Source organism: Myotis myotis, unplaced genomic scaffold, assembly GCF_014108235.1.
Source record: "Myotis myotis isolate mMyoMyo1 unplaced genomic scaffold, mMyoMyo1.p scaffold_m19_p_3, whole genome shotgun sequence".
Taxonomy (NCBI): domain Eukaryota; kingdom Metazoa; phylum Chordata; class Mammalia; order Chiroptera; family Vespertilionidae; genus Myotis; species Myotis myotis.
This window is the reverse complement of record NW_023416335.1, coordinates 82,085,316-82,111,167: the sequence shown is the minus strand read 5'-3', so window position 1 is coordinate 82,111,167 and position 25,852 is coordinate 82,085,316. Positions and strand designations below refer to the sequence as shown.

The following is a 25,852-nucleotide window of genomic DNA, read 5'->3' as shown; positions in this document are numbered from 1 at the left end:
TTGGTTGTGAGTACATACCCAGTGGAGGGTGTGCAGGAGGCAGCTGATCAATGTTTCTTTCTCATCGATGTTTCTAACTCTCTATCACTCTCCCTTCCTCTCTATAAAAAATCAATAAAATATATTAAAAAATAAAGTGTTGTTCAAGTCGTCCGTTTACTTATTGATCTAGAAAATATACCAACGAGAAATATTCCCAATATTAGGTTGAAAGAAAAGTGATTTCTTAAAAATTAAATTGAATTACATCACTCTATTGCTTAAAAACTGATGGTAACTTCTTAGAATAAACTTCAAATATTATATAGAACCTACAGTGTTTCATTATCATAAAGTATACCTATCATTTTCAAAATCTGGGCACCACCTTATGTCATGCTATTTCTTCCCTTGACTATTATACCCCCATCCCACTATTTTTCTATCAAGTCTTTAAGCACACTAAATTCTTTCCTCCCTTAAAGCCTTTACACATGCTAGTTCCTTGACTTTTAAAACACAACACAACAAGCTTCTTTTAACTCTTTAGTGCTCCTCAGAGAAGCCTTCCCCAAATCACCTTATGTAAAACTGCCTCTTTCCCATATCTCAGTCCATTGTAACCTTTACTGCACTTACTCCAACTTGAAACAGATTTACTGGATTTTTGTCTGTACCCCATTTAGAATGTATGCTCAATGAGGATAAGGATCCAGTTATCTTGTTTTACAGTTAAAGTCCCAAGATTTAGTATAATGTCTGGCACCCTGTAGAAGTTGAATAAACAATTTCTAAATGAATAAAAGAATAGTTTCAGGTTTCATATCAATCAAAAGAGTCTATAAATTTTTATATGATAATTATATTAGTTATTACAATTCTTTTGTGTCTGTAAATTTTATTTGTATGCCTTCTTTTTAAGCATTTGCTTGTTCATTCACTATATATACTAAAGTGGGAGTTTACTAAATGTCAGCCATACAGGTTATAAATTTAATGTGATGTTCTTTACTTTTAAAGGTCTCACCATTTGTTAAGAAAAAGCAACATGCTAAAATAGTATTTTTATAAAAAAATAATGAGAACAACATAAACTGATGAACAAGGACAGATCCAGAGACGGAGAGGCATCGATCGAACCGTCGGGCCTTGGAGGGAAGGTAGGGGAGGGTGGGGGTAAGGGGGAAAGATCAATCAAAGGACTTATATGCAAGCATATAGGCCTACCCAATGGACATGGACAACAGGAGGGGTGAGGGCATGAGTGGGGGGAATAGGGGGTAATGTGAGGATAAGGACACATATGTAATAAATTAATAAAAAAATTTTAAAAAAATAATGAACTCAAATACAATGCCTTCAATCTAATTAACAGAAATGAAAGGAAAGGAAAGATGAACCCTCTGAAACCAATAATAGTCTAAATACATCTATCAAAAGAGAAAATTGAGCTAATTAGGCATCACTCTCTTTTTACTGAATTCATGTTGACTCTTGGTGATCACCTTTCTTTTTCTAAATGTTTGTGATTCATCTTACAAGTGTAAAATACTATAATAAATTGTAATATATTATTACCAAGGCTTCATGTCAAATTTAGGTTCTTTTATTACAAGGAGAGTAATCAGAAAAATCCATTCAACAATATAATTATCACTTTGATTTGTTTTTAATCGCAATATTTAATCTAATATTGATTTAAATACTATTACAGAAGAGAATAGTATGTTCATTGAAAGGAGACTTACATGGAAAAAGATTGAGAATCTCATGCTGCAGGCAGGCAAATATTAACTGAATGTAAGGAAGAACTTTCTAGTAGTTAGAGCTGCCTACCAGAGGGCTGCCTTGCAAAAACAGGAAGCTCTCCATCACTAAAAATCTTTAAGGAGAGCGATCAGGCTGTTTTTCGTAAGAGAGCAGAAACAATCTTGACTTAGGAGGCAGCATTGATTTAGATCAGTGTGCCTCAAACTATGGTCAAAAAGCACTTAAAAAATTTTTTTCCACTCTGTGTTGGACCAATAGTTTTACACAATGCAAACTACCCCACATTTGGATGTCATGGTAATGTAAAATCGCTATAAGTTTTTCTAAATGAGCAATTTTCAACTTTTCATCTCACAGCACACAAACTAATTACTAAAATTCTGGGGCACACTAAAAAATATATTCTTTTACTAACCATAAAAATAGGTATAATTTTTATTGATTTTAAAAAATTATAGTAAGGATAAACAAGATTGACAAACCTCTAGCCAGACTCACCAAGAAGCAAAGAGAGAGGACCCAAATAAACAAAATCAGAAACGATAGAGGCGAAACAACAACAGACCCCACAGAAATACAAATGATTGTTAAAAAATACTATGGACAGCTCTACTCCAACAAACTAGACAACCTGGAGGAAATGGACAAATTCCTAGAAAAATACAACATTCCAAAACTCAATCAGGAAGAATCTAAAAATCTCAACAGGCCAATAACTATGGAAGAAATTGAAGCAGTCATCAAAAAGCTTCCAGCAAACAAAAGCCCAGGACCAGACGGCTTCACAGGGGAGTTTTACCAAACATTCAAGGAAGAACTAAAACCTATCCTCCTCAGAGTACTACAAAAAATTCACGAGGAAGGAACACTTCCAAGCTCATTCTATGAAGCCAGCATCACCCTAATACCAAAACCAGGTAAAGACAACACAATGAAAGAGAATTACAGGCCAATATCCCTCATGAACATAGATGCCAAAATCCTCAACAAAATCTTAGCAAATCGGATCCAGCAGTACATCAGAAAGATCATACACCATGACCAAGTAGGATTTATCCCAGGGATGCAAGGATGGTACAATATCCGCAAATCAATAAACGTGATACATCACATAAACAAATTGAAAGAAAAAAACCACATGGTCATATCAATTGATGCAGAAAAAGCATTTGACAAAATTCAACACCCATTTTTGATAAAAGCTCTCAGCAAGGTGGGAGTAGAAGGATCATACCTCAACATAATAAAAGCCATATATGACAGGCCCACAGCCAACATCATACTCAATGGACAAAAACTAACACCATTCCCCCTAAGAACAGGAACAAGACAGGGATGCCCCCTCTCACCACTCCTCTTCAACATAGTACTGGAAGTGTTAGCCATTGCAATTCGGCAAGAAGAAGAAATAAAAGGCATCCAAATTGGAAAAGAGGAAGTAAAACTGTCCTTATTTGCAGACGACATGATATTATACATACAAAACCCTAGAGACTCCATCAAAAAGCTACTGGACTTAATACATGAATTTGGCAATGTAGCAGGATACAAAATTAACCCCAAGAAATCCGAGGCATTTCTATACACCAATAGTGAACTTTCAGAAAGAGAGATTATAAAAACAATCCCGTTTACCATCGCACCAAAAAAATTAAGCTACCTAGGAATAAACGTAACTAAAGAGGTAAAAGACCTCTACTCAGAAAACTACAGGACGTTGAAAAATGATATAGAGGAAGACATAAACAGATGGAAGAACATACCGTGTTCATGGATTGGTAGAATCAACATCATTAAAATGTCCATACTACCCAAAGCAATCTATAAATTCAATGCACTTCCCATTAAAATACCAATGGCATACTTCAGAGATCTAGAACGAACTCTCCAAAAATTCATCTGGAATAAAAAAAGACCCCGAATAGCTGCAGCAATCCTGAAAAAGACCAAAGTAGGTGGGATCTCAATACCAGATATCAAGATGTATTACAAAGCCACTGTTCTCAAAACTGCCTGGTACTGGCACAAGAATAGGCATTTAGATCAATGGAATAGAATAGAGAGCCCAGAAATCGGCCCGAACCAATATGTTCAATTAATATTTGACAAAGGAGGCAAGAACATACAATGGAGCCAAGATAGTCTCTTCAATAAATGGTGTTGGGAAAATTGGACAGATATATGCAAGAAAATGAAACTAGACCACCAACTTACACCATACACAAAAATAAACTCAAAATGGATAAAGGACTTAAATGTACGACAGGAAACCATAAAAATTCTAGAAGAATCCAAAGGCAACAAAATCTCAGACATATGCCGAAGCAATTTCTTCACTGATACAGCTCCTAGGGCACTTGAAACGAAAGAGAAAATGAACAAATGGGACTACATCAAAATAAAAAGCTTCTGCACAGCAAAAGAAACCATCAACAAAACAACGAGAAAACCCACTGTGTGGGAAAACATATTTGCCAATGTCATATCTGATAAGGGCCTAATCTCCAAAATTTATAGGGAACTCATACAACTTAACAAAAGCAAGATAAACAATCCAATCAAAAAATGGGCAAAGGACCTAAATAGACACCTTTCAAAAGAGGACATTCAGAAAGCCAAGAGACATATGAAAACATGCTCAAAGTCACTAATCATCCGAGAGATGCAAATCAAAACAACAATGAGGTACCATCTCACACCTGTCAGACTGGCTATCATCAACAAATCAACAAACGACAAGTGCTGGAGAGGATGTGGAGAAAAAGGAACACTTGTGCACTGCTGGTGGGAATGCAGACTGGTGCAGCCACTATGGAAGACAGTATGGAGTTTCCTTAAAAAACTGAAAATGGAACTCCCATTTGACCCTGTGATCCCACTTCTAGGAATATATCCCAAGAAACCAGAAACACCAATCAGAAAGGATATATGCACCCCTATGTTCATAGCAGCACAATTCACCATAGCTAAGATCTGGAAACAGCCTAAGTGCCCATCAGTAGATGAATGGATTAGAAAACTGTGGTACATCTACACGATGGAATACTATGCTGCTCTAAAAAGGAAGGAACTCTTACCATTTGCAACGTCATGGATGGAACTGGAGAGCATTATGCTAAGTGAAATAAGCCAGTCAATGAAGGAAAAATACCACATGATCTCACTCATTCATGGATAATAGAGACCATTATAAACTTTTGAACAATAGTAGATACAGAGGCAGAGCTGCCTCAAACAGATTGTCAAACTGCAGCGGGAAGGCCGGGGAGGGTTGCGGGGCAGGAGGTAGGGGGGTAAGAGATCAACTAAAGGACTTGTATGCATGCATATAAGCATAACCAGTGGACATAAGACATTGGGGGATAGGGGAGGCTAGGGGACTGTCTAGGGCGGGGGGATAAAATGGACACATATGTAATACCCTTTGTAATACTTTAAGCAATAAAAATTAAAAAAAAAAAATTATAGTAATTACCTACTTTTATTGCTGCAAAGTGACTTTTTAAAAAATTAGGTGGCTGGGCCGGCATGGCTCAGTGGTTGAGCATCAACCTATAAACCAGGAGATCATGGTTCAATTCCAGGTCAGGGCCTATGCCGGGTTGCGGGCTCAATCCTCAATAGGGGGTGTACAGCAGGCAGCCGATCAATGATTCTCTCTCATCATTGATGTTTCTATCTCTGTCTCCCTTTCCCTTCCTCTCTGAAATAAATAAAAATATATTTTTTAAAAATTAGCTGCCTATACTTGTATATAAGGATTTCTGGTACCAAGAATTAACCAATAAGATGCAACCTTATTATGCCATGCTACTAGTAAAATACAACTCTATTATATAACATATATTTATAGTTCAAGACAGGGCATTCACACCAGACAGTTATTGTTGTGTTAGCTACTGTCATTTTTTTATTTGACAATTTCAGGAAAAAGAGGTCAGTGTCCGTGACTAAAGAGTCAGATAGTGCATGCTTGCAAGTTTTCCTTTTTTTTCTTAAAGGGCAGGAGGGCACCTGTAGGTTTTGAACCACTCTCACAAGCAAGAGTGGTTGGCAAACAAAGGCTTGTATTGAAGGAAATGCTCAGCTAATGGCAGCCCAGGTATTGCATGTTTTAAAAATTCTTGTGGAACACTGGTTGAAAATTGCTGTTCTAAATGATTGCTTTTGCTTTTGTTTTTACTAGTAATTTGGTACACATAGGTAACAAAGTGTGTTCTGGCATGAATAGGTGGACTACACTTTGAATGGATTACATAGCCTCTAAGATTCTCTGCGGTTCTACATTTTTTCAAATGTACCTAGTCCAGTGATGGCGAACCTTTTGAGCTCGGCGTGTCAGCATTTTAAAAAACCCTAACTTAACTCTGGTGCCGTGTCATATATATAAATTTTTTGATATTTGCAACCACAGTAAAACAAAGACTTATATTTTTGATATTTATTTAATGTATTTAAATGCCATTTAACAAAGAAAAATCAACCAAAAAAAAATGAGTTCGCGTGTCACCTCTGACACGCGTGTCATAGGTTCGCCATCACTGACCTAGTCTGTCCTCCTTTCTATAGTCATTGGGCATAAATATCAAACTACTAATTTCATAACAAGAAACTGCTTTTTTTCAGCAATTGAAAAAGCATAATCTAAAAGATATTAGTCTAAAAGCATTAGATCAAATTTTTTTCCTACATTAATTAACCTTTTACCTAATTAAATTAAAATAGCAAAATTTTCTTTTCTACCAAAACACATCTTAATGCTCATTTAAAACTGGTTACATAAGATTTATTTTTGGCCATTTCTCACACTTAATTTTCTGGTGTCACTTTCTTTGCACATGCTGATAATGAACTGTATAATAAATTACAGTTGATTACACATTTGAAGTTCTAACTTTATTTTACCATCAGGTAGCAAATCCAACAGAAAATCTCTCGGGGTAGTGGAGGAGTAGAGGTGGGGGAACATTTCATGAATTTCAGAAGCATTGGGTACAGGATTTAAATTTTTGCAACCACCTGTAACACTCAGATTTGGCCAAAACAAACATGGTGAAGAATTATAAAAAGGGGAGGCAAAATTAAGAGTACACTTTCTTGTGGAACTAGAGGATATTATGCTAAGTGAAATAAGTCAGACAGAGAGAGATAAATACCATATGATTTCACTTATATATGGAATCTTAAGAACAAAATAAATAAATGAAACATAAACAAATACATAGATACCAAGAACAAAATGCTGGATAATGGGAGGGCGGCTGGGGAGCTGGATGAAGGAACTAAGAAGTGCAAATTGGCAGTTATAAAATAGTCACAGGATGTAAGGTACAGCAGAAGAAATATAGGCAATAATATTGTAATAACTATGTATGGTGCTAAGTAGATACTAACTAAACTCATGGGGGCGGGGATCACTTCATAAGTTATATAAATGCCTAACCACTATGCTGTACACCTGAAATTAATATAATATTGAATGTCAACTGTAATTGTAAAATTTCAAATGATTTTTTTTAAAGGAGTTGGCCAGTCTCATACTTCCTCAAATACTCCTGGCTTTCTCTCCAAGGAAAATCAGACATTTTTATTTAAAATTGGTAATCTTCTTCCCATTAAGAACAAAATAAAACAACCTTCCTTCTTACAAGACAATTTACAGATATATAACCTATCATCTCCCAACTCTATCATACACAAGTTCTTTCCCTACAGTAGTTCCAGTATTCATTAATTCACCATACTTTTATTAGAGAGGAAATTCTTAAGTATGTGTATACGAATAAGTTTTAGGAACTTTATGAAATGTCTTAAATCCAAATACTTTAAAATTTTGGGTGAATGAGCAATTATATGAGCAAGTGTACACAGGTGTCAGTACATTCTTACAGGGGACAATAATCCAAAAAAGATTAAAAGAATCTTTATTAAATTAAAAATGTGATCTGAATAGAAATATATGATATAGGTTCTTCATTAATTAAATAGGTATATAAAGATATTATATATCATATAATCAAAAAGGGCTTTAAAAATAAATCACTTTGTTTTGTAGATAATGAAATTGACATTTGGAGAGGTTAAGGAGAGTGTTTAGGCTGTTGCTAACTAGAAGCCAGAAGACAGAAAAATGCTGGCCTCCTACTTCCAGGCCCTCACACCTGCTACCCACTCAGGGACAGACAGGAGGATATTAGTAAACATGCTATAGACAGTCAACAATACCTCTGATAAGTATACAAATCCACCTCTGATAAGTATACAATCTCTGAATAAGTCAAGTTATTAATTCTTTAAACACTAATGACTCATAAGATATATAAACATTTTCTTTTTTTACTGAAGATATCTAAAAATACATATTCTCTTAGATACATTTTAGAACTTGCTTCTTTGCCAATAGGCACAATCAATCATCTGTCAATCATCTAAAAGATGAGTGCCTGATCCTACTGCGATCAATAAAAGAAGGGCATACACTAAACCTGGAAAAGACAGAGGATATTTAGGAGACAGAAGGCTTCAAGGAGGTACTTAACCACTTTTCTTTCTGAGGCAATTACTCTGAAAGCCCACAATACAAAGTTAATTAGTTGAGTGGATCTTTCAGTAACTGTTGAAGCTGTTTAGAAATTTTAAGAAAAACCTCATTTCAAAGTTTATTCCCTTGTTTATTCAAACTAAAAACAGCAAGAACAAAAACCAAAGGAGATAATGTTTAGTAAAAAGAATTTTTATAGTAAGTAATTAAGTGGGAAAGCTGGGGGAAATAAAGTCTTATTTTTGGTGTCAGTTAGGATGGGTATGAATCCAAAATTTGTTTTTAATTTTTTTCAAAATAATTATAAAACTGAAAGTCTAAATTAAAAATCCAAAGAACACTTCCCTTTTCTCCCCCAACTCCCCACCTTGACTTCTGAAATACAGTGCAACTTTCTACCATCTGTTATTTTAGAGCAGAAACAGTAATGAACATATGGGCTTTCACTCTCAAGCAGCTGTAGTGTAGTTAAAGTTATAATAATTGTCTTCTGTAAGATAAATTTACATTAAAAACCTGGCCAGTTAAAAATAAATGGCTCAGCCTCAGAGGCTTCCAGAATAAAATTAAGACATTCAGAATCATCTATGACATATCACATTCAGAGATTTAGAGGACATCCTCTAAATATTGTGCTTTTATATTTAAGGTTAAACAAATATAATTCATGATGCACAAATCAGTTTACATAATCAGAAAATATACAACTCACGTTTTCTCTTTCTTAGTCAAAATGCTAGCAGCTTCAAACAGGGGTGAGGTATTCTGACATAAAAATCAGTAACTAAGTCCTTAAAAGCTGAGAATATACCCCTGCTACTTCTGTGGGTCACTGAACATCAATCTAAAGCCTCATCTATCCTATCTAATAAAAGGATAATATGCAAATCTACTGAACGGTGGAATGACAGGTCACTATGACGTGCACTGACCACCAGGGGGCAAACGCTCAATGCAGGAGCTGCCCCTGGTGGTCAATGCGCTATCACAGGGGGAGCACTGCTCAGCCAGAAGCCAGGCTCACGGCTGGCGAGCGCAGCAGTAGTGGCGGGAGCCTGGCGGGAAGCAGGCCTAAGCCAACAGTCAGACATCCCCTGAGGGCTCCCGGACTGTGAAAGGGCACAGGCTGGGACGTCTCCCCCATCCCCCAGTGCACCAATGCCGTGCACCTGGCCTCTAGTCTTACCTAATAATAGACAAACATGTAAATTAATCGTCCCTCTGCTAAGCTCACCAACCAACCAGGAGAGTACGCATATTAACCCAACAAAGATGGTGGTTAACTTGCATACGTAGGGGCGAAGTGGCGGAGCGAAGACTGAAGGCTCCATCCAGAGCTGCAAAGACTGAAGGCTCCGTCGGGAGCTAGGAAGACTGAAGGCTCCAGAGAGAAAGCCTGGGTCCCGGTTGCTGGAGGAAAACTGGTGCCGGCAGACAGGGGAAGCGAAGGCCTATTGCACGAATCTCTTCATGCAACGGCCTCTAGTATACACTAATAAAAGACAAAGATACTAATTGACCATACCTTCGCTATGCCCTAAGCCACGCCTACCAGCCAATCAGAGTGACTATATGCAAATTAACCCAAACAAGATGGCGACCGACAGCCACAGAGGTGGAGCAAGCAGGAGGCTTGGTTGCCCAGGAAATGGAGGAAGCCAAGCTTCCCGCCTACCTTGAGCTGGAGGTGGCCTCTGCTCATGGCAACAAAGTTTCAATTATAGAAGACAAATAAATTCCAGATACCTGCTTCCAGCCAGCCTCCACTGGGAGCTTGGGTGGCCGGAGGTTATGGCCAGCCTGAAAACAGCCATCAGCCACACACCCAGACTGGCCATGCACCCCAGCAGGACCCGCTACCCTGAACGGGCTGTGGCCAGCCTGTAAACGGCCCTCAGCCCCTCACCTAGGCTGGCCAGGTACCCCAGGGGGAACCCCACAATGAAGGGGCTGTGGCCAGCCTGAAAACAACCATCAGCCCCTCACCCAGGGTGGCCAGGCACCCCAGCGGGGACCCCCACCCTGAAGGGGCTGTGGCCAGGCTGAAAACAGCCATCAGCCACTCACCCAGGCTGGCCACACCCTCATGGGGTGAGGGCCCCTGTTGGGGGGCTTGGCCAGCCTGCAAACTGTCATCAGCCATTCACCCAGATTGGCCAGGAACCTCAGCAGGACCCCCCCACCCTGAAGGGGGTATGACCAGCCTGAAAACAGCTCTCAGCCCCTCACCCCGGCTGGCCAGGCACTACTATATAATAAAACAGTAATATGCAAATTGACCCTAACAGCAGAACGAGTGGGAACGACTGGTCACTATGACACACACTGACCACCAGGGGGCAGATGCTCAATGCAGGAGCTGCCCCCTGGTGGTCAGTGCACTTCCACAGGGAGAACTCTGCTCAGCCACAAGCCAGTACAGCGGTGGTGGTGGGAGCCTTTCCCGCCTCCTCAGCAGCACTAAGGATGTCCGACAGCAGCTTAAGCCTGCTCCCCGCTGGCAAGTGGACATCCCCAGAGGGCTCCCGGGATGCCAGAGGGAAGTCTGACTGCCAGCTTAGGCCCAATCCCCCAGGGAGCGGGCCTAACCCAGCAGGTGGTAATCCCCCGAGGGGACCCAGACTGCGAGAGGGCACAGACCGGGCTGAGGGGCCCCCTCCTCCTGAGTGCACAAATTTTTGTGCGCCAGGCCTCTAGTCCTATACTAATAAAAGACAAACATGCAAATTGACTGTACTTTCGCTACACCGAAGCCATGCCCACCAGGCAACTGGAGTGACTATATGCAAATTAACCCAACGAAGATGGCGGCCGGCAGCCACGGAGCTGTAGTGAGCAGGAGGCTTGCTTGCTCCAGTGATGAAGGAACCTAAGCTTCCCTGCCTGCTGCAGCCTGGCTCTGAGCTCCACTGAAAGCAACAAAGTCTCAATTATAGAAGGTAAATAAATTCCAGATAAAAAAAAAAAAAAAAAAAAAAAAAAAAAAAGGAGAGGCTGGGAGCTTACGTTGCCAGGGTGCTTGTCTAGCCTGAAAACGGCCCTCAGCCCCTCACCCAGACTGGCCAGGCACCCCAGTGGGGACCCCCCACCCTAAAGGGGGTGTGGCCAGCCTGAAAACAACAATCAGTCCCTCACCCAGGCTGGCCAAACCTCCATGGAGTGAGGGTCCCCACTGGGGTAGACATCCTCCGAGGGGTCCCACACTGCAAAAGGGCATAGGCTGGGCTGAGGGGCCCCCCGAGTGCACAAATTTCTGTGCACCAGACCTCTATCCTATCTAATAATAGACAAACACGGTAATTAACCGTACCTCCGACACACTTCCCATTGGCTAATCAGGGTGATATGCAAATTAACCTCCAACCAAAATGGCTGCCGGAAGCCAGGCAGGTGAAGCGAACAGGAGGCTTGCTTGCTCCAGTGATGGAGGAAGCCAAGGTTCCCCGCCTGCCGCTGCAGGTCTCTGAGCTGCACTATAAGCAAGAATGTTGCAATTATAGAAGCTAAACAAACCCCAGAAACCTGTTTTCAGGCAGCCGGGCCTCAGAGCTGGAGCCGAGCCTCAGAGCTAAAGCCGGCTCTCAGTTCCAGTGACAGCCATAGAAGGTAAATAAATCCCGGAATAAAAAAAAAAGGAAAAGAAAAAAAGGAGAGGTTGGGAGTTTCAGTCACCCACCAGCTTGAAAACGGCCCTCAGGCCCTCACCCAGACTGGCTAGGCACCCTAGTGGGGACCCGCACCCTGAAGGGGGTGCAACCAGCTGCAAACAGCCATCATCCCCTCAACCAGGCTGGCCAGGCACCCAAGCGGGATCCCCAACCTGATCTGGAACACCCTTCAGGGCAAACCAGCCGGCCCCTACCCGTGCACCAGGCCTCTATCCTATATATTAAAAGGGTAATATGCAAACTGACCCTAACAGCAGAAGGACTGAGAATGACTGGTCACTATGACACACACTGACCACCAGGGGGCAGACGCTCAATGCAGGAGCTGCCCTCTGGTGGTCAGGGAACTCTCACATGGGAGGAGCTCTGCTCAGCCACAAGCCAGGCTGATGGCTGCCATTACAGCAGTGGTGGTGGGAGCCTCTCCTGCCTCCTCAGCAGCGCTAAGGATGTCCGACTGCAGTTTAGGCCTGCTCCTCGCTGGCAAGTGGACATCCCCTGAGGACTGCCGGGCTGCCAGAGGGATGTCTGATTGCCATCTTAGGCCCAATACCCCGGGGAGCGGGCCTAAGCCAGCAGGTGGTCATCCCCTGAGGGGTCCCAGACAGAGAGGGCACAGGCCGGGCTGAGGAACCCCCTCTCCCCGCCGAGTGCACAAATTTTTGTGCACCGGGCCTCTACTCCTATCTAATAATAGAGAAACATGGTATTTAGCCGTAACTTCGCTACCCTTCCCATTGGCTAATCAGCGAGATATGCAATTTAACTGCCAGCCAAGATGGCGGCTGGCAGCCAGGAAGCTGAAGCGAACATGAGGCTTGCTTGCTCCAGTGACGGAGGAAGCCAAGGTTCCCCGCCTGCTGCCGCCCGTCTCTGAGCTCCTGAAGAAACAGCTCCAAAAGATACAATGTTTCAATTATAGAAGCTAAAAGACGGCGGTTAATTTGCATATACCAGTTGCAAGGGAAGACTGAGGACAACATGGAGGCCAAGAGGTACAGAAAGGAGCTAAGTAGAGGCCTCGAGGACAGAATCGGAGCCAAGGCTGTTGAGGTGGGAGGCGAGAGGTGGGAGGGCAAGCCCAGCCACAGTGGCTGCCAGCCAGAGGGGCAGCGGTTGGAGGGGAAGGGGCAGCACTTGGGAGCGGGAGGGGAAACCCGCCACAGCGCCTGGGAGTGGGAGGGGAAACCCGCCACAGCACCTGGGGGCGGGAGGGGAAACCCGCCACAGCGCCTGGGAGTGGGAGGAGAAACCCGCCACAGCACCTGGGGGTGGGAGGGGAAACCCGCCACAGTGCCTGGGGGCAGGAGGGGAAAAACCGCCACAGCGCTTGAGAGTGGGAGGGGAAATGCAGCAGGAGTGGCTGGGAACAAGGGGAGAAACCCAGCAGGAGTGGCTGGGAGCAGGAGGGGAAACCCAGCAGGAGCAGCTGGGAGCGGGAGGGGAAATGCAGCAGGAGCACCTGGGAGAGTGCGGGGAAACCCAGCAGGAGCAGCTGGGAGCGGGAGGGGAAATGCAGCAGGAGCACCTGGGAGAGTGAGGGGAAACCCAGCAGGAGCAGCTGGGAGCGGGAGGGGAAATGCAGCAGGAGCACCTGGGAGAGTGAGGGGAAACCCAGCAGGAGCAGCTGGGAGCGGGAGGGGAAACCCAGCCGCAGCGGCTCGGAGTGGGAGCGAAACCCACCTCAGCAGGTTTCGCTCCCCTCTATGCTTCCCTCCAGCCACGGGAAGCCCTATTCTTGCAGGAATCTTCCTGCAACAGGCCTCTAGTCCTATCTAATAAAAAAGAAACATGTTAATTAGCGTACGACCCCTACCCTTCCCATTGGCTAATCAGGGTGATATGCAAATTAACTGCCAGCCAAGATGGCGGCCGGCAGCCAGGCAGCTTAAAGCGAACATGAGGCTTGCTTGCTTCAGTTGACGGAGGACTCCAACGTTCCCTGCCTGCCGCTGCTGGCCTCTGAGCTGCAACTCTAAGCAACTATGTTACAAATATAGAAGCTAAACAAAACCCCTGAAACCTGCTTTAGTCCGTCGGGCTTCAGCCAGCAGAATCACAACATTGTTTGAAATACAGAAGGTAATCAAAGGCTAGAAACCTGCGTTCAGCAGTGGAAGCCTAAAGCTGGAGCCAAGCCTCAAAGCTAAAGCTGGCCCAGAATAAAAAAAAAGAAAAAAAGGAGTGGTTAGGAGCTTCAGTCACCCACCAGCCTGAAAACAGCCCTCAGCCCCTCACCCAGACTGGCCAGGCACCCCGGTGGGGACCCCCACCCTGAAGGGTGTGTGACCAGCTGCAAACAGCCATCATCCCCTCACCCAGGCTGGCCAGGCACCCTAGTGGGGACACCCACCCTGATCCAGGACACCCTTCGGGGCAAACCAGCCAGCCCCCACCAGTGCACCAGGCCTCTATCCTATATAGTAAAAGGGTAATATGCCTCCCAGCACTGGGATCAGCGGAGTCGAGAGGCCTCCCGGCACTGGGATCAGTGTGACAGGGGGCAGCGCCTAAACCCCCTGATCGCCCTGCAGCTCTGTGTGTGACAGGGGCCAGGGCCACAACCTCCCTATCCGCCCTGCTCTGTTTGTGACAGGGGAAGGTGCCCCAACCCCCTGATCAGCCCTGCTCTGTGCCTGATAGGGGGAGCTCCCCAACCCCATGATCGCCCTGCGGCTCTTGTGTGACAGGGTGTGGCGCCCCACCCCCGATCGGCCCTGCTCTGTGTGTGACAGGGGGCAGCGCCCCAACCCCCTGATCGGCCCTGCTCTGTGTGTGATGGGGTAGAGCCATAACCTCCCCATCGGTCCTGCCCTGAGTGTGAGAGTGGCAGCGCCCCAACCCCCACCCCACGGGCCCTGCTCTGTGTGTGATGGGGTAGAGCCATAACCTCCCCATCAGCCCTGCCCTGAGTGTGACAGTGGCGGCACCCCAACCCTCTGATCGGCCCTGCTCTGTGGGTGATAGAGGGCGGTGCCCCAACCCCCTGATCCGCCCTGCTCTGTGTGTGACAGGGGGCGGTGCCCCAACTCCCCTATCGGCCCTACTCTATGAGTGACAGGGGGGAGCTCCTCAACCCCCTGATGGGCCCTTCTCTGTGCGTGACAGGGGGCAGCGCCCCAACCCCGATTGGCCCTGCTCTGTGCGTGACAGTGTACGGAGCCCCAACCCCCTGATTGGTCCTGCTCTGTGCGTGACAGGGGGTGGCGCTGCAACCTCCCCATCGACTCTGCCTTGAGTGTGAAAGGGGACGTTGCCCCTACCCCCCAATGGCCCTACCTTGAGCGTGACTGAGGGTGGCATCGCAACCTCCCAATCCACCCTGCTCTGTGTATGACAGGGTGTGGCACCCCAACTCCCCTATCAGCCCTGCTCTGAACCTGACCAGGGGCTGCACCTAGGGATTGGGCCTGCCCTCTGCCACCTGGGAGCAGGCCTAAGCCAGCAGTTCATTATCTCCCGAGGGGTCCCAGACTGCGAGAGAGCACAGGCCGGCCTGAGGGGACCCCCTCCGCCCCCCCGAGTGCACAAATTTTTGTGCACCGGGCCCCTAGTATATATATAAAAGCCTAAGGGACCAGCTGACTGCTATGATGCGCACTCACCACTAGAGGGAGACACTCAACACAGGAGCTGAAACTACAGGCATGGAAACATGGAACAGACTGATGAATCTCAGAGGGAAGAGGAAAGGGGGGAGGGTGGGAAGAGATTAACCAAAGACCTTATATGCATACTAGAGGACCAATGCACGTATTCGTGCACTGGTTGGGTGTTGGCCTGTGGGGATTGAGCTGAAACCAGCTCTCGACGGGTCCTGGATTTTGAGAAGGTACAGGCCAGGCCGAGGGACCTCCATGCACCGGCCTCTAGTTTATTATAAGAAACATCAAAATACATTGGCATATTAACTTCCATTTAAACTATAAATCATTTATAATGAGTTCAAGTAAACTGAAAGGAATTCAGGGCAGATTCTGACCCTCATATTATGAAAAGTAAGAATTTTACTTACCTTTATCTGGGTGATTCAAAATCATGATTCTCCTGTGAGCTGTTCTAATCTTGGCCTTGCCAGCAGATGGGCTGCAAAAAGAAATTAAAGTGCTTATAATAAATGGTGTCAAATTATAAATTAACAATTTATATGGGTTTCAAGAAATTAAAAACTAATGAAAATTTCACCATCTTGTGGATAAATATGAAATTACAGCCTGTCGCTTAATTCCAGTAACCACCAAAATAAATAATTGATTCAATGCTGCATGTATTTTTCTTCAGTCCTTCGTAGTATCAGTCATTATTTTCAACCCATTTAAAAAATAAAGCAATATAGACTATATGGTAAGTTTGAAAACACAAGCTTCAAATTATTTTGGGAAAAGTCAGTATATAGAGCGTAAAAGACAGGTATTTGGACTCCAGAGCTACTAGACTGCTGGATGTTAATCCCATTGCCACTTAGAATGGGTTAACCTTGGTCAATTTGTTAACTCACTGTGCTTCTGTTTCTTCATTGTAAAACATAGGAAAAACATATTCCTAGTAGGGTAATTGTAAGGATTAGTTAATGACAACAAAGTGCTAAAATGGTACCTGCTGTGTAACAGGTGTTCCATAATAGTTAGCTTTATTATTATTATGTTTCAACAGAGCATCTCAGAACATGTCATAGCTCAAAATTTATTTAACTTTCTGAGAACTCTATGAGAAAAGCTTGGCTGCCAGAATCTATGCTCTAAACAATAATTAAAGAAAGTTAAATAAACCTAAAACTATTTTGGTAAAACCTAATTTATCTAGTATTAGAAACGTTTCTCATTAATACATTTTCTAAGCAAGAAAAAAAATAAGATCAAGAACAACAAAATCCTGGTATTGCTACTTAGATCTTATCTAAGGTACTCAAAATCTGGGCCTCAAATGAGAATAATAGTACCTGACAAAGTAGAGGTTGGTTGCTGTTAAGCTCAAAATAATTTAATTTGTATGGGTAATTCATGCTGCAATGGATAAAAGCAGGTACTTATAGAAATATGCAGATATAGCTTCAAAATCCTGATTCCACCATTCATTAGCCATATAATTTGTTTTGTTAATTTCCTCATAAGTTATAATTTCCTCATATGTAAAAAGGAAATAATAAAACAACTTTCCAGTATTACCTTAAGGAAAAATTAGATAATAGAAGTAAAGAGATTAGTATGACTCAACATCACTAATCATCAGGGAAATGCAAATCAAAACCACCAAGAGATATCACACCTCACGTCATCACTAAAAAACAAGAAATAACAAGTGTTGACATGAATGTGGAGATAAGGAACCCCTGGTACACTGTTAGTGGGAATGTTAATTGATACAGCCACTATGGAAAAGGAATGGAGGTTCCTCAAAAAATTAAACATACAACTACCATTTGATCCAGTAATTCCACTTCTGTTAATTATGTAAAATGAAATATTACTGAGTCATAAAAAGGAAATCTTGCCATTTGTGACAACATGGGATGGACCTGAGAATATTATGCTAAGTGAAACAAGTTAGACAGAAAAAGACAAATACTGTATATGATCTCACATTTTTGTGGAATCTAAAAAAGCTGAACTTACAGAAACAGAGAACAGACTGGTAGAAGCCAGAGGTGGGGGAGAAGGGAGGAAATGGTACAAATTCCAGTTATAAGATAAGTAAGTCCCAGGGATAGAATGTACAGCATGGTGACCAGTTAACAATACTGTTTACGTATTTCAAAGTTCCTAAGAGAGTACATCTTAAAAGTTCTCATCACAAGGAAAAAAAAAACACTAACTATATGAAGTGAAGGATGTTAACTAAATTTACTGTGGTAATCATTTTGCAGTATATACATACTAGAGGCCTGGCGCATGGATTCGTACACTGGTGGGGTCCCTTGGCCTGGCCTGCGGGGATCGAGCCAAAACTGACTCTCCGACAATCCTTGATGAGTACTGGATTGAGAGAGAGTGCAGGCCAGGCCAAGGGACCCCACTGGTGCACGATTGGGGCCAGGGAGGGGGCACAGGAGGGCTCCAAGGCGTGTCCAGCCCATCTTGCCCAGTCCCAATCAGCTGGGTCCCAGCAGCAAGCTAACCTACCAGTCGGAGCACCTTGCCCCCTGGTGGTCAGTGTGCATCACAGTGACTGATTGAACGGTTGAATGGTCGGACACTTAGCATATTAGGCTTTTATTATATACCAGAGGCCCAGTGCACGAAATTCGTGAAAGGGCCTTGGCCCCACCGCCACAGTGGCCACCTCTGCCTTGGCCCACACCTGTCACCACCACAGCCAGGGGCCTCTGCTGCCTCTGCCTCAGCCCCCATCTGCTGTGGCTTTGTCCGGAAGGAAGGACATCAGGAAGGATATCAGGTCTATTTAGCATATTATGCTTTTATTATTATAGAGATCAAATCATGTTGTACACCATAAAATAATGAACAATGCTATATGCCAATTGTATCTCAGTAAAACTGGGGATGGGGATATTTTAAAAATGTTAATAAATAACAAATAAGTAATAAGTATTTTAGTATAAAGACTTATGGGTATTCCTTTTGGCTGTTTGTAGAAGTCTTTTAAAGACTATTTCAAACTTACTTTTTGGTTTGTAGAGTCCTCCCCAGATAGAGACAAAGAGTACCAAATTTTGAGAAAAAAATCATTACCATTGTATCAGGGCAATGAACACTTCATTGTTTAACTGCCTATCAAGAATAAAAAAGATGTTACTGTGAAAAATTCTAATATGATTTAGTTTACTGTACCTAATCTGTATTGGCAATTTCCCCCCTGTTTTGCTCTATAATACTTCTTTACTATATTAGTTATGTTTTCTAGTTTTGTGTATATATTTGACATGTCTCCCTACTGAAGGGCAGATCTTAAAATACTATCTAGTATTAAATGCATTTTTTACCACCCTCCAATTGTAAATAAATGGCAGTAAACAGTTCAAGTCCTTGAAAGAATAAAGGTTCTGTATTAGTAAATATGAGCATTTTAAAAGATTACTGTACTTTAGAAAATCTTAAAATGAAAAAAGGGAAGCTTTAAAAACCTTATTGTATAAAGTTAATCAAATGCAGACTACTCATTCAAATTTTCATTGTATGCATTTTTTGAGAGGAAGTATATATGGTAAGTTGCAACTTATTCTGGATATTAAGCTTTAATTTAACACATAAGACAATATTTAGCACTTCAGTCAAAATTATCCTTGAAAATCATTTGCATTGCCTGCAATAACAATGCATGTGGGTTTGTATATAAAACTCCATGAGCATTACATACACTAAAGCCCAGCAACCAATGAACTAGACTGAAGTCAGTGAAAAGTTCATATGCACAAATATGGTCATTCAAAATATTCTACCTTTAAGAAAATAATGATTGGACTCCTAGTGGTTAGCTTTGAGATGAAGAAAGTAGTATCTTTTGTGTGCAAGGTTTATCCCCTTTTCTTAAAGTCCCTAGGACCTTAATACATGTGCCTATTGTTATAAAGATTAAACAAGATGAGAGAATCCTAGTTCTTTATTTATACTAGAGGACTGATGCATGAAATTCGTGCATGGGGTAGGGGGACCCTCAGCCGGGCCTGTGCACTCTCCCAGTCGGGGCCCTCAGGGGATGTCCGCCTGCCTTTAGGCTTTTATTATATATATATATATATATATATATATATATATATATATATATATACACACACACACACACACACACACACACACACACACACACATACACACACATACACATACATATACATATATTTATATACTTTATTAATTTCAGAACGGAAGGGGAAGGGAGAGCTAGAAACATCAGTGATGAGAGAGAATCATTGATTGGCTGCCTTCTGCGACACTCCCTACTGGAGATCAAGCTCACAAACCCGGGCATGTGTTCTTGATCAGAATCAAACCCAGAACCCTTCAGTCTGCAGATCAATGCTCTATCCATTGAGCCAAACCAGCCAGGCAGAGAATCCTAGTTCTTAAACATAGTATAAAAATGAAATGTAGCTCTGATGTATCTCCCAGTGTAGACAATTTCACCATGAAACTGAAAATGTAACTTTAAATACCATGTTGCCTAGATCAGCCATTTCAAATTATGCTCCCTGGAACACACTTTGCTGGGAGTGCGGCAGTGGGGTGGAACTGAGGTATTCCCCAAGCCTGCAGCAAATAGAGCAGAATCTGGTTTCATCTTTTTCTTTCAACAACATTTAAACAGAGTTCCACAGAAGCTTTTAAAAAGTTTGAAAGTCATAAATGTGCATCATTTCAGAAAACACCAGGTGTAATAACAGTTTTTCTGGACAGTAAAATATTTTAGATTTTGTAAGAATGTACAGAATCATTTGTAGCACACAGTATTTTTTAAATAAGTCATCAGAGTCAGCTCCATTTTGCCTTTACCTACTTGGTTATATAGTCTAAGTAGTTTAGATTCACTGACCAGAGAAAATGGAACCACAGCACTGTAATTACATCTTGAAAATCTCAAAATCTGCATTGCCTGAATGAAAGGACTAGAGGGAAGCAAATAAGTTTTACCCTTCTATTTATTGGTTAAGGGCAAATATTTAGTTTCTGTATTCATGATGGAAATGGGAAGAAAGAGGAGCCAACATTTATTCAGCACCTGTTATCTGGTAGGTACTTTTATAAAAATGTATCATCAATAAAAAAAACATCTACACTAATAAAAGAGAAACATGGTAATTGGCGTACGACCGCTACCCTTTTCACTGGCTAATCAGCAAGATATGCAAATTAACTGTCAGCCAAGATGGAGGCCGGCAGCCAGGCAGCTTGAAATTAACATGAGGCTTCCTTGGCTCAGTGATAGAGGATCGTTGGAGGAAACCAACGTTCCCCACCTGCGCCTGCAGGCCACTGAGCAGGCAGTTTAAGAAACATTGTAACAAATACCGCCGGACATCAGCCAGCAGATTCGCAACATTGTAAGCAAAGGCCAGAAACCTACTTTTAGCCACAGAAGGCCTAAGAGCTGGAGCCAAGCCTCAAGGTAAAGCTGGCCCAGAATAAAAAAAAAAAAAGAAAAAAAGGAGCGGTTGGGAACTTCAGTCACTCCCAGCCTGAAAACAGCCCTCAGCCCCTCACCCAGACTGGCCAGGCACCCCAGTGGGGACCCCCACCCTGATCCAGGACACCCTTCAGGGAAAACCAGCCGGCCCCACCCATGCACCAGACCTCTATCCTATATAGTAAAAGGGTAGTATGCCTCCCGGCACCGGGATCAGCGGGACAGGGGGCAGCGCCCAAACCCCCTAATCGCCCTGCGGCTCTGTGTGTGACAGGGGGCGGGGCCCCAACCCCCTGAGCAGCCCTGCTCTGTGCCTGATAGGGGGGAGCTCCCCAACCCCCTCCCCCCATGGGCGCTGCTCTGTGTGTGATGGGGTAGAGCCATAACCTACCCATCGGCCCTGCCCTGAGTGTGAGAGTAGCGGCGCCCCAACCCCCTGATCGGCCCTGCTCTGTGGGTGATAGAGGGCGGTGCATCAACACCCCAATTGGCCCTGCTCTGAGCCCGACCAGGGGCTGCACCTAGGGATTGGGCCTGCCCTCTGCCACCCGGGAGCAGGCCTAAGCCAGCAGGGCGTTATCTCCTGAGGGGTCCGAGACTGAGAGAGAGCACAGGCCAGGCTAAGGGACCCCCTCTTCCCCCCGAGTGCACAAATTTTTGTGCACCGGCCCTCTAGTATTACAAATAAATAAAAGCATATCATATCACTTAATATTATTCTAACATGGCTACATATTATTAATTCCAATTCAAAAATGAAGAGCCCAGCCAGTGTGGCTCAGTGGTTGAGCAGTCAACCCATGAACCAAGAGGTTGCTGGTTCGATCCCCAGTCAGGGCACAAGCTGGGGTTGTAGACTTAATCCCCAGTTGGGGGTATGCTGGAGGCAGCCAATCGATGTTTCTCATCAATGTTTCTATCTCTCTATTCCTCTCCCTTCCTCTCTTTCTAAAAATAGATAAAAATATTTAAAAAAATGAAGTGACTAAAGTACAGAGAAGCTAAATATAACTTGACCAGGATAAGAATCTGTTTTGCCTCACTGGCATTTATTGAGTAGTTACTAAGTGCCATGAATATGTTAAAATTTTCACGTGTGTTAATATTCACAACTGTATGCAGTAGAAACTAACAGAACCTCTATTTTCCAGATGATAAAATTGAGGTCACACACTTAGTACATGGTAAAACTGATACTCGTACCCAGATTCACTTGTTATCAGAGTCTGTGTTCTTAATCACTGAATTTTCCTTGTGAAATTCTGTACACCTTCCAGTTCAATGGAAAAAACTTTATAACCATGTACTTAATGTATCTTAAGTCAACTTATACTTACCTGTCCTAACAATAGGAGTGCCTTGAATGATATATGATATTCTCAAAAACCTTTGTGTTTGGTTTTATAATGTGTTTATAAAACATTTCATATGTTCATTTCAAGACTATGAATGGGATGTTATAGGAGCCCAATAAAAATGCAAGAAAAATAACAAATACTATTCTGAATAATATTACAACAAGATATAGTAAGCAATATAAATAACTCGCTAATTTGGGTCCCTTTTTAAAATAACTTTTCTCTTTCTATTCTCAGATAAGAGGAGATATCATCTCTTCTTATATTTTAACTAGAGGCCCGGTGCACAAAAATTTGTGCACTCGGGGGGTGGGGTGAGGGGGGTCCCTCAGGCTGGCCTGTGCCCTCTCGCAGTCTGGGACCCCTCGGGAGATAACGACCTGCTGGCTTAGGCCTGCTCCCGGGTGGCAGAGGGCAGGCCCAATCCCTAGGTGCAGCCCCTGGTCGGGCTCAGAGCAGGGCCGATTGGGGAGTTGGGACGCCACCCTGTCATGCACAGAGCAGGGCGATCCGGAGGCTGTGATGCCACCCTCAGTCACGCTCAGGGTAGGGCCGATTGGGGGGTTGGGGCACCATCCCCTGTCACACTCAAGACAGGGTCGATGGGGAGGTTGCGGCACCACCCCGTCACGCACAGAGCAGGGCCAATCAGGAGGTTGGGGCACTGCCCCCTGTCACTCACAGAGCAGGGCCCATCAGGGGGGTTGGGGCTCTGTACCCTGTCACGCACAGAGCAGGGCCAATCAGGGGTTTGGGGCGCTGCCCCCTGTCACGCACAGAGCAGGGCCCATCAGGGGGTTGGGGCGCCGCCACCCTCACACTCAGGGCAGGGCCAATGGGGGAGGTTATGGCTCTATCCCATCACACACAGAGCAGGGCCCATGGGGGGGAGGGGGGACACGGTTGGGGCGCCGCACCCTGTCACACACACAGCAGGGCCGATCAGGGGGTTGGGGCGCCGCACCCTGTCACACACAGAGCCGCAGGGCGATCAGGGGGTTGGGGAGCTCCCCCCTATCAGGCACAGAGCAGGGCTGATCAGGGGTTTGGGGTGCCTTCCCCTGTCACGAACAGAGCAGGGCAGATAGGGAGGTTGTGGCCCCAACCGCTGTCACACACAGAGCCGCAGTGCGATCAGGGGGTTTGGGCGCTGCCCCCTGTCACGCTGATCCCGGTGCCAGGAGGCCTCGCAGCTCCGCTGATCCCGGTGCTGGGTGGCATATTACCCTTTTACTATATAGGGTAGAGGCCTGGTGCACGGGTGGGTGCCGGCTGGTTTGCCCTGAAGGGTGTCCTGGATCAGGGTGGGGGTCCCCACTGGGGTGTCTGGCCAGCCTGGGTGAGAGGATGATGGCTGTTTGTAGCTGGTCACACATCCTTCAGGGTGGGGGTCCCCACTGGGGTGCCTGGCCAGCCTGGGTGAAGGGATGATGGCTGTTTGCAGCTGGTCACACACCCTTCGGGGTGGGGGTCCCCACTGGGGTGCCTGGCCAGTCTGGGTGAGGGGCTGATGGCTGTTTTCAGGCTGGGGGTGACTGAAGCTCTCAACCGCTCCTTTTTTCTTTTTCTTTTTTTTATTCTGGGCCAGCTTTAGCTTTGAGGCTTGGCTCCAGCTCTTAGGCCTCCGCTGCTGAAAGTAGGTTTCTGGCCTTTGCTTACAAATGTTGTGATTCTGCTGGCTGAAGCCCGGCGGTGGACTAAAGCAGGTTTCTGGGGTTTTGTTTAGCTTCTATATTTGTTACATAGTTGCTTAGAGTTGCAGCTCAGAGGCCTGCAGTGGCAGGCGGGGAACGTTGGAGTCCTCCATCACTGAAGCAAGCAAGCCTCATGTTATTTTCAAACTGTCTGGCTGCCAGCCGCCATCTTGGCTGGCAGTTAATTTGCATATTGCCCTAATTAGCCAATGGGAAGGGTAGCGGTGGTACGCCAATTACCATGTTTCTCTTTTATTAGATAGGATAAAGTACCAAGCTGAACTGATCTATTTTCTTTCCTCCCTCCCCGTTTTTATTTTTCTTGTTAAATCATAAGAAATAATAAAATGTTTTGGCCTTAAAAATCTGCTAGTCTATAAGAGATTTTTAAAAATTATACCAATATAAAACTTTAAGATTTGCTTAATTATGTTGATTAAATCACCAGGAGATTTGTTGTATATATTATACGATAGCCAACACCCACAAAAATTTAAACAGGCTCTAAAGCAGTGGTTCTCAACCTGTGGGTCGCGACCCCTTTGGTGATTGAACAACCCTTTCACAGGGGTCGCCTAAAACCATCCTGCATATCAGATATTTACATTACGATTCATAATAGTAGCAACATTACAGTTATGAAGTAGCAACGAAAATAATTTTATGGTTGGGTCACAACATGAGGTACTATATTTAAAGGGCCAGAACGTTGAGAACCACTGCTCTAAAGAAACATCAGATAAAAATATGAATATATCCCTGGCTGGTGTTGCTCAATGGTTGGAGCGTCCGCCATGCACCAAAGGATCTCGGGTTTGATTCCCAGTCACAGGCATGTGCCTGGGTTATGAGTTCATTCCCCACCCCTTTTGATGTTTCTCTCACATAAATGTTTCTCTTTCTCTCTCCCCGTTCTTTCCTCCCTCCCATTCACACTGAAAAGCCATGGGAAAAAAATCCTTAGGTGAGGATTAACAACAACAAAAATTTGAATATAACTACTGGTAAATCTATGGTAGGGAAAGTATTCTTAACTTTAAGTGTTAAATGATATCACACAGTAATCATAAAATATCATTAACTTTCTCCTATACTGATCAAAGTTAGAGAATCTATCTATACATATAAAAGGCTAAGTGACTGACCATATGTCCATCCGACTGTCTGGTACATATGACGTGCACTGGCAATTTAAAAATAAACGTTGACTCGTGCATGTGCGATACATATAAAGCTCTCGCTGGCGCCAATCTAGTCAGAGTAGGAATATTCCTACCTGAACCGGTTTTGGACATGGTCAGTTATATGTTGCTTTCACTCAAGTTTAAAGAGCGTGTGACGTTAAAGTTGTAAATACTTCATCACAAGGGAAATTAGTCAAGCACTCGGAAAGTGATTTTACTCTTAATCTGGTATACAGGGAGATATCAGAATAAGTTTGATCAATTTTCTGTCATTGTTTTTATCAATGTTGTTTTTATATCATGTCTTTGCTGTTATCTCATGTTATTATTATTTATTAATCAATTTATATATTATTTTCATATACATTTCACTGACTTCCTTTTTTTATTGTGTTTTATTTTTTTTTTATTGCTTAAAGTATTACAAAGAGTATTACAAATGTCTACTTTTTTTTCCCCCGCCCTTGACAATCGCCTGGCCTCCCCTACCCCCCAGTGTCTTATGTCCATTGGTTATGCTTATATGCATGCATAAAAGTCCTTTGGTTGATCTCTTACCCACCACGCTTCTGCCCTCCCA

General features: G+C 43.8%; 1 protein-coding gene across 1 annotated transcript in view; it reads right to left on the bottom strand.

The window, feature by feature from the left end:
* The window catches only part of DNAJC15 (DnaJ heat shock protein family (Hsp40) member C15), a 106,058-nt gene that overhangs the window by 15,089 nt on the left and 65,117 nt on the right, over nt 1-25,852 (bottom strand). The window contains exon 5 of the mRNA XM_036300134.1: nt 15,974-16,044. Coding sequence (XP_036156027.1) covers nt 15,974-16,044 — 71 coding nt within the window. The remainder of the gene's footprint in view (nt 1-15,973; nt 16,045-25,852) is intronic.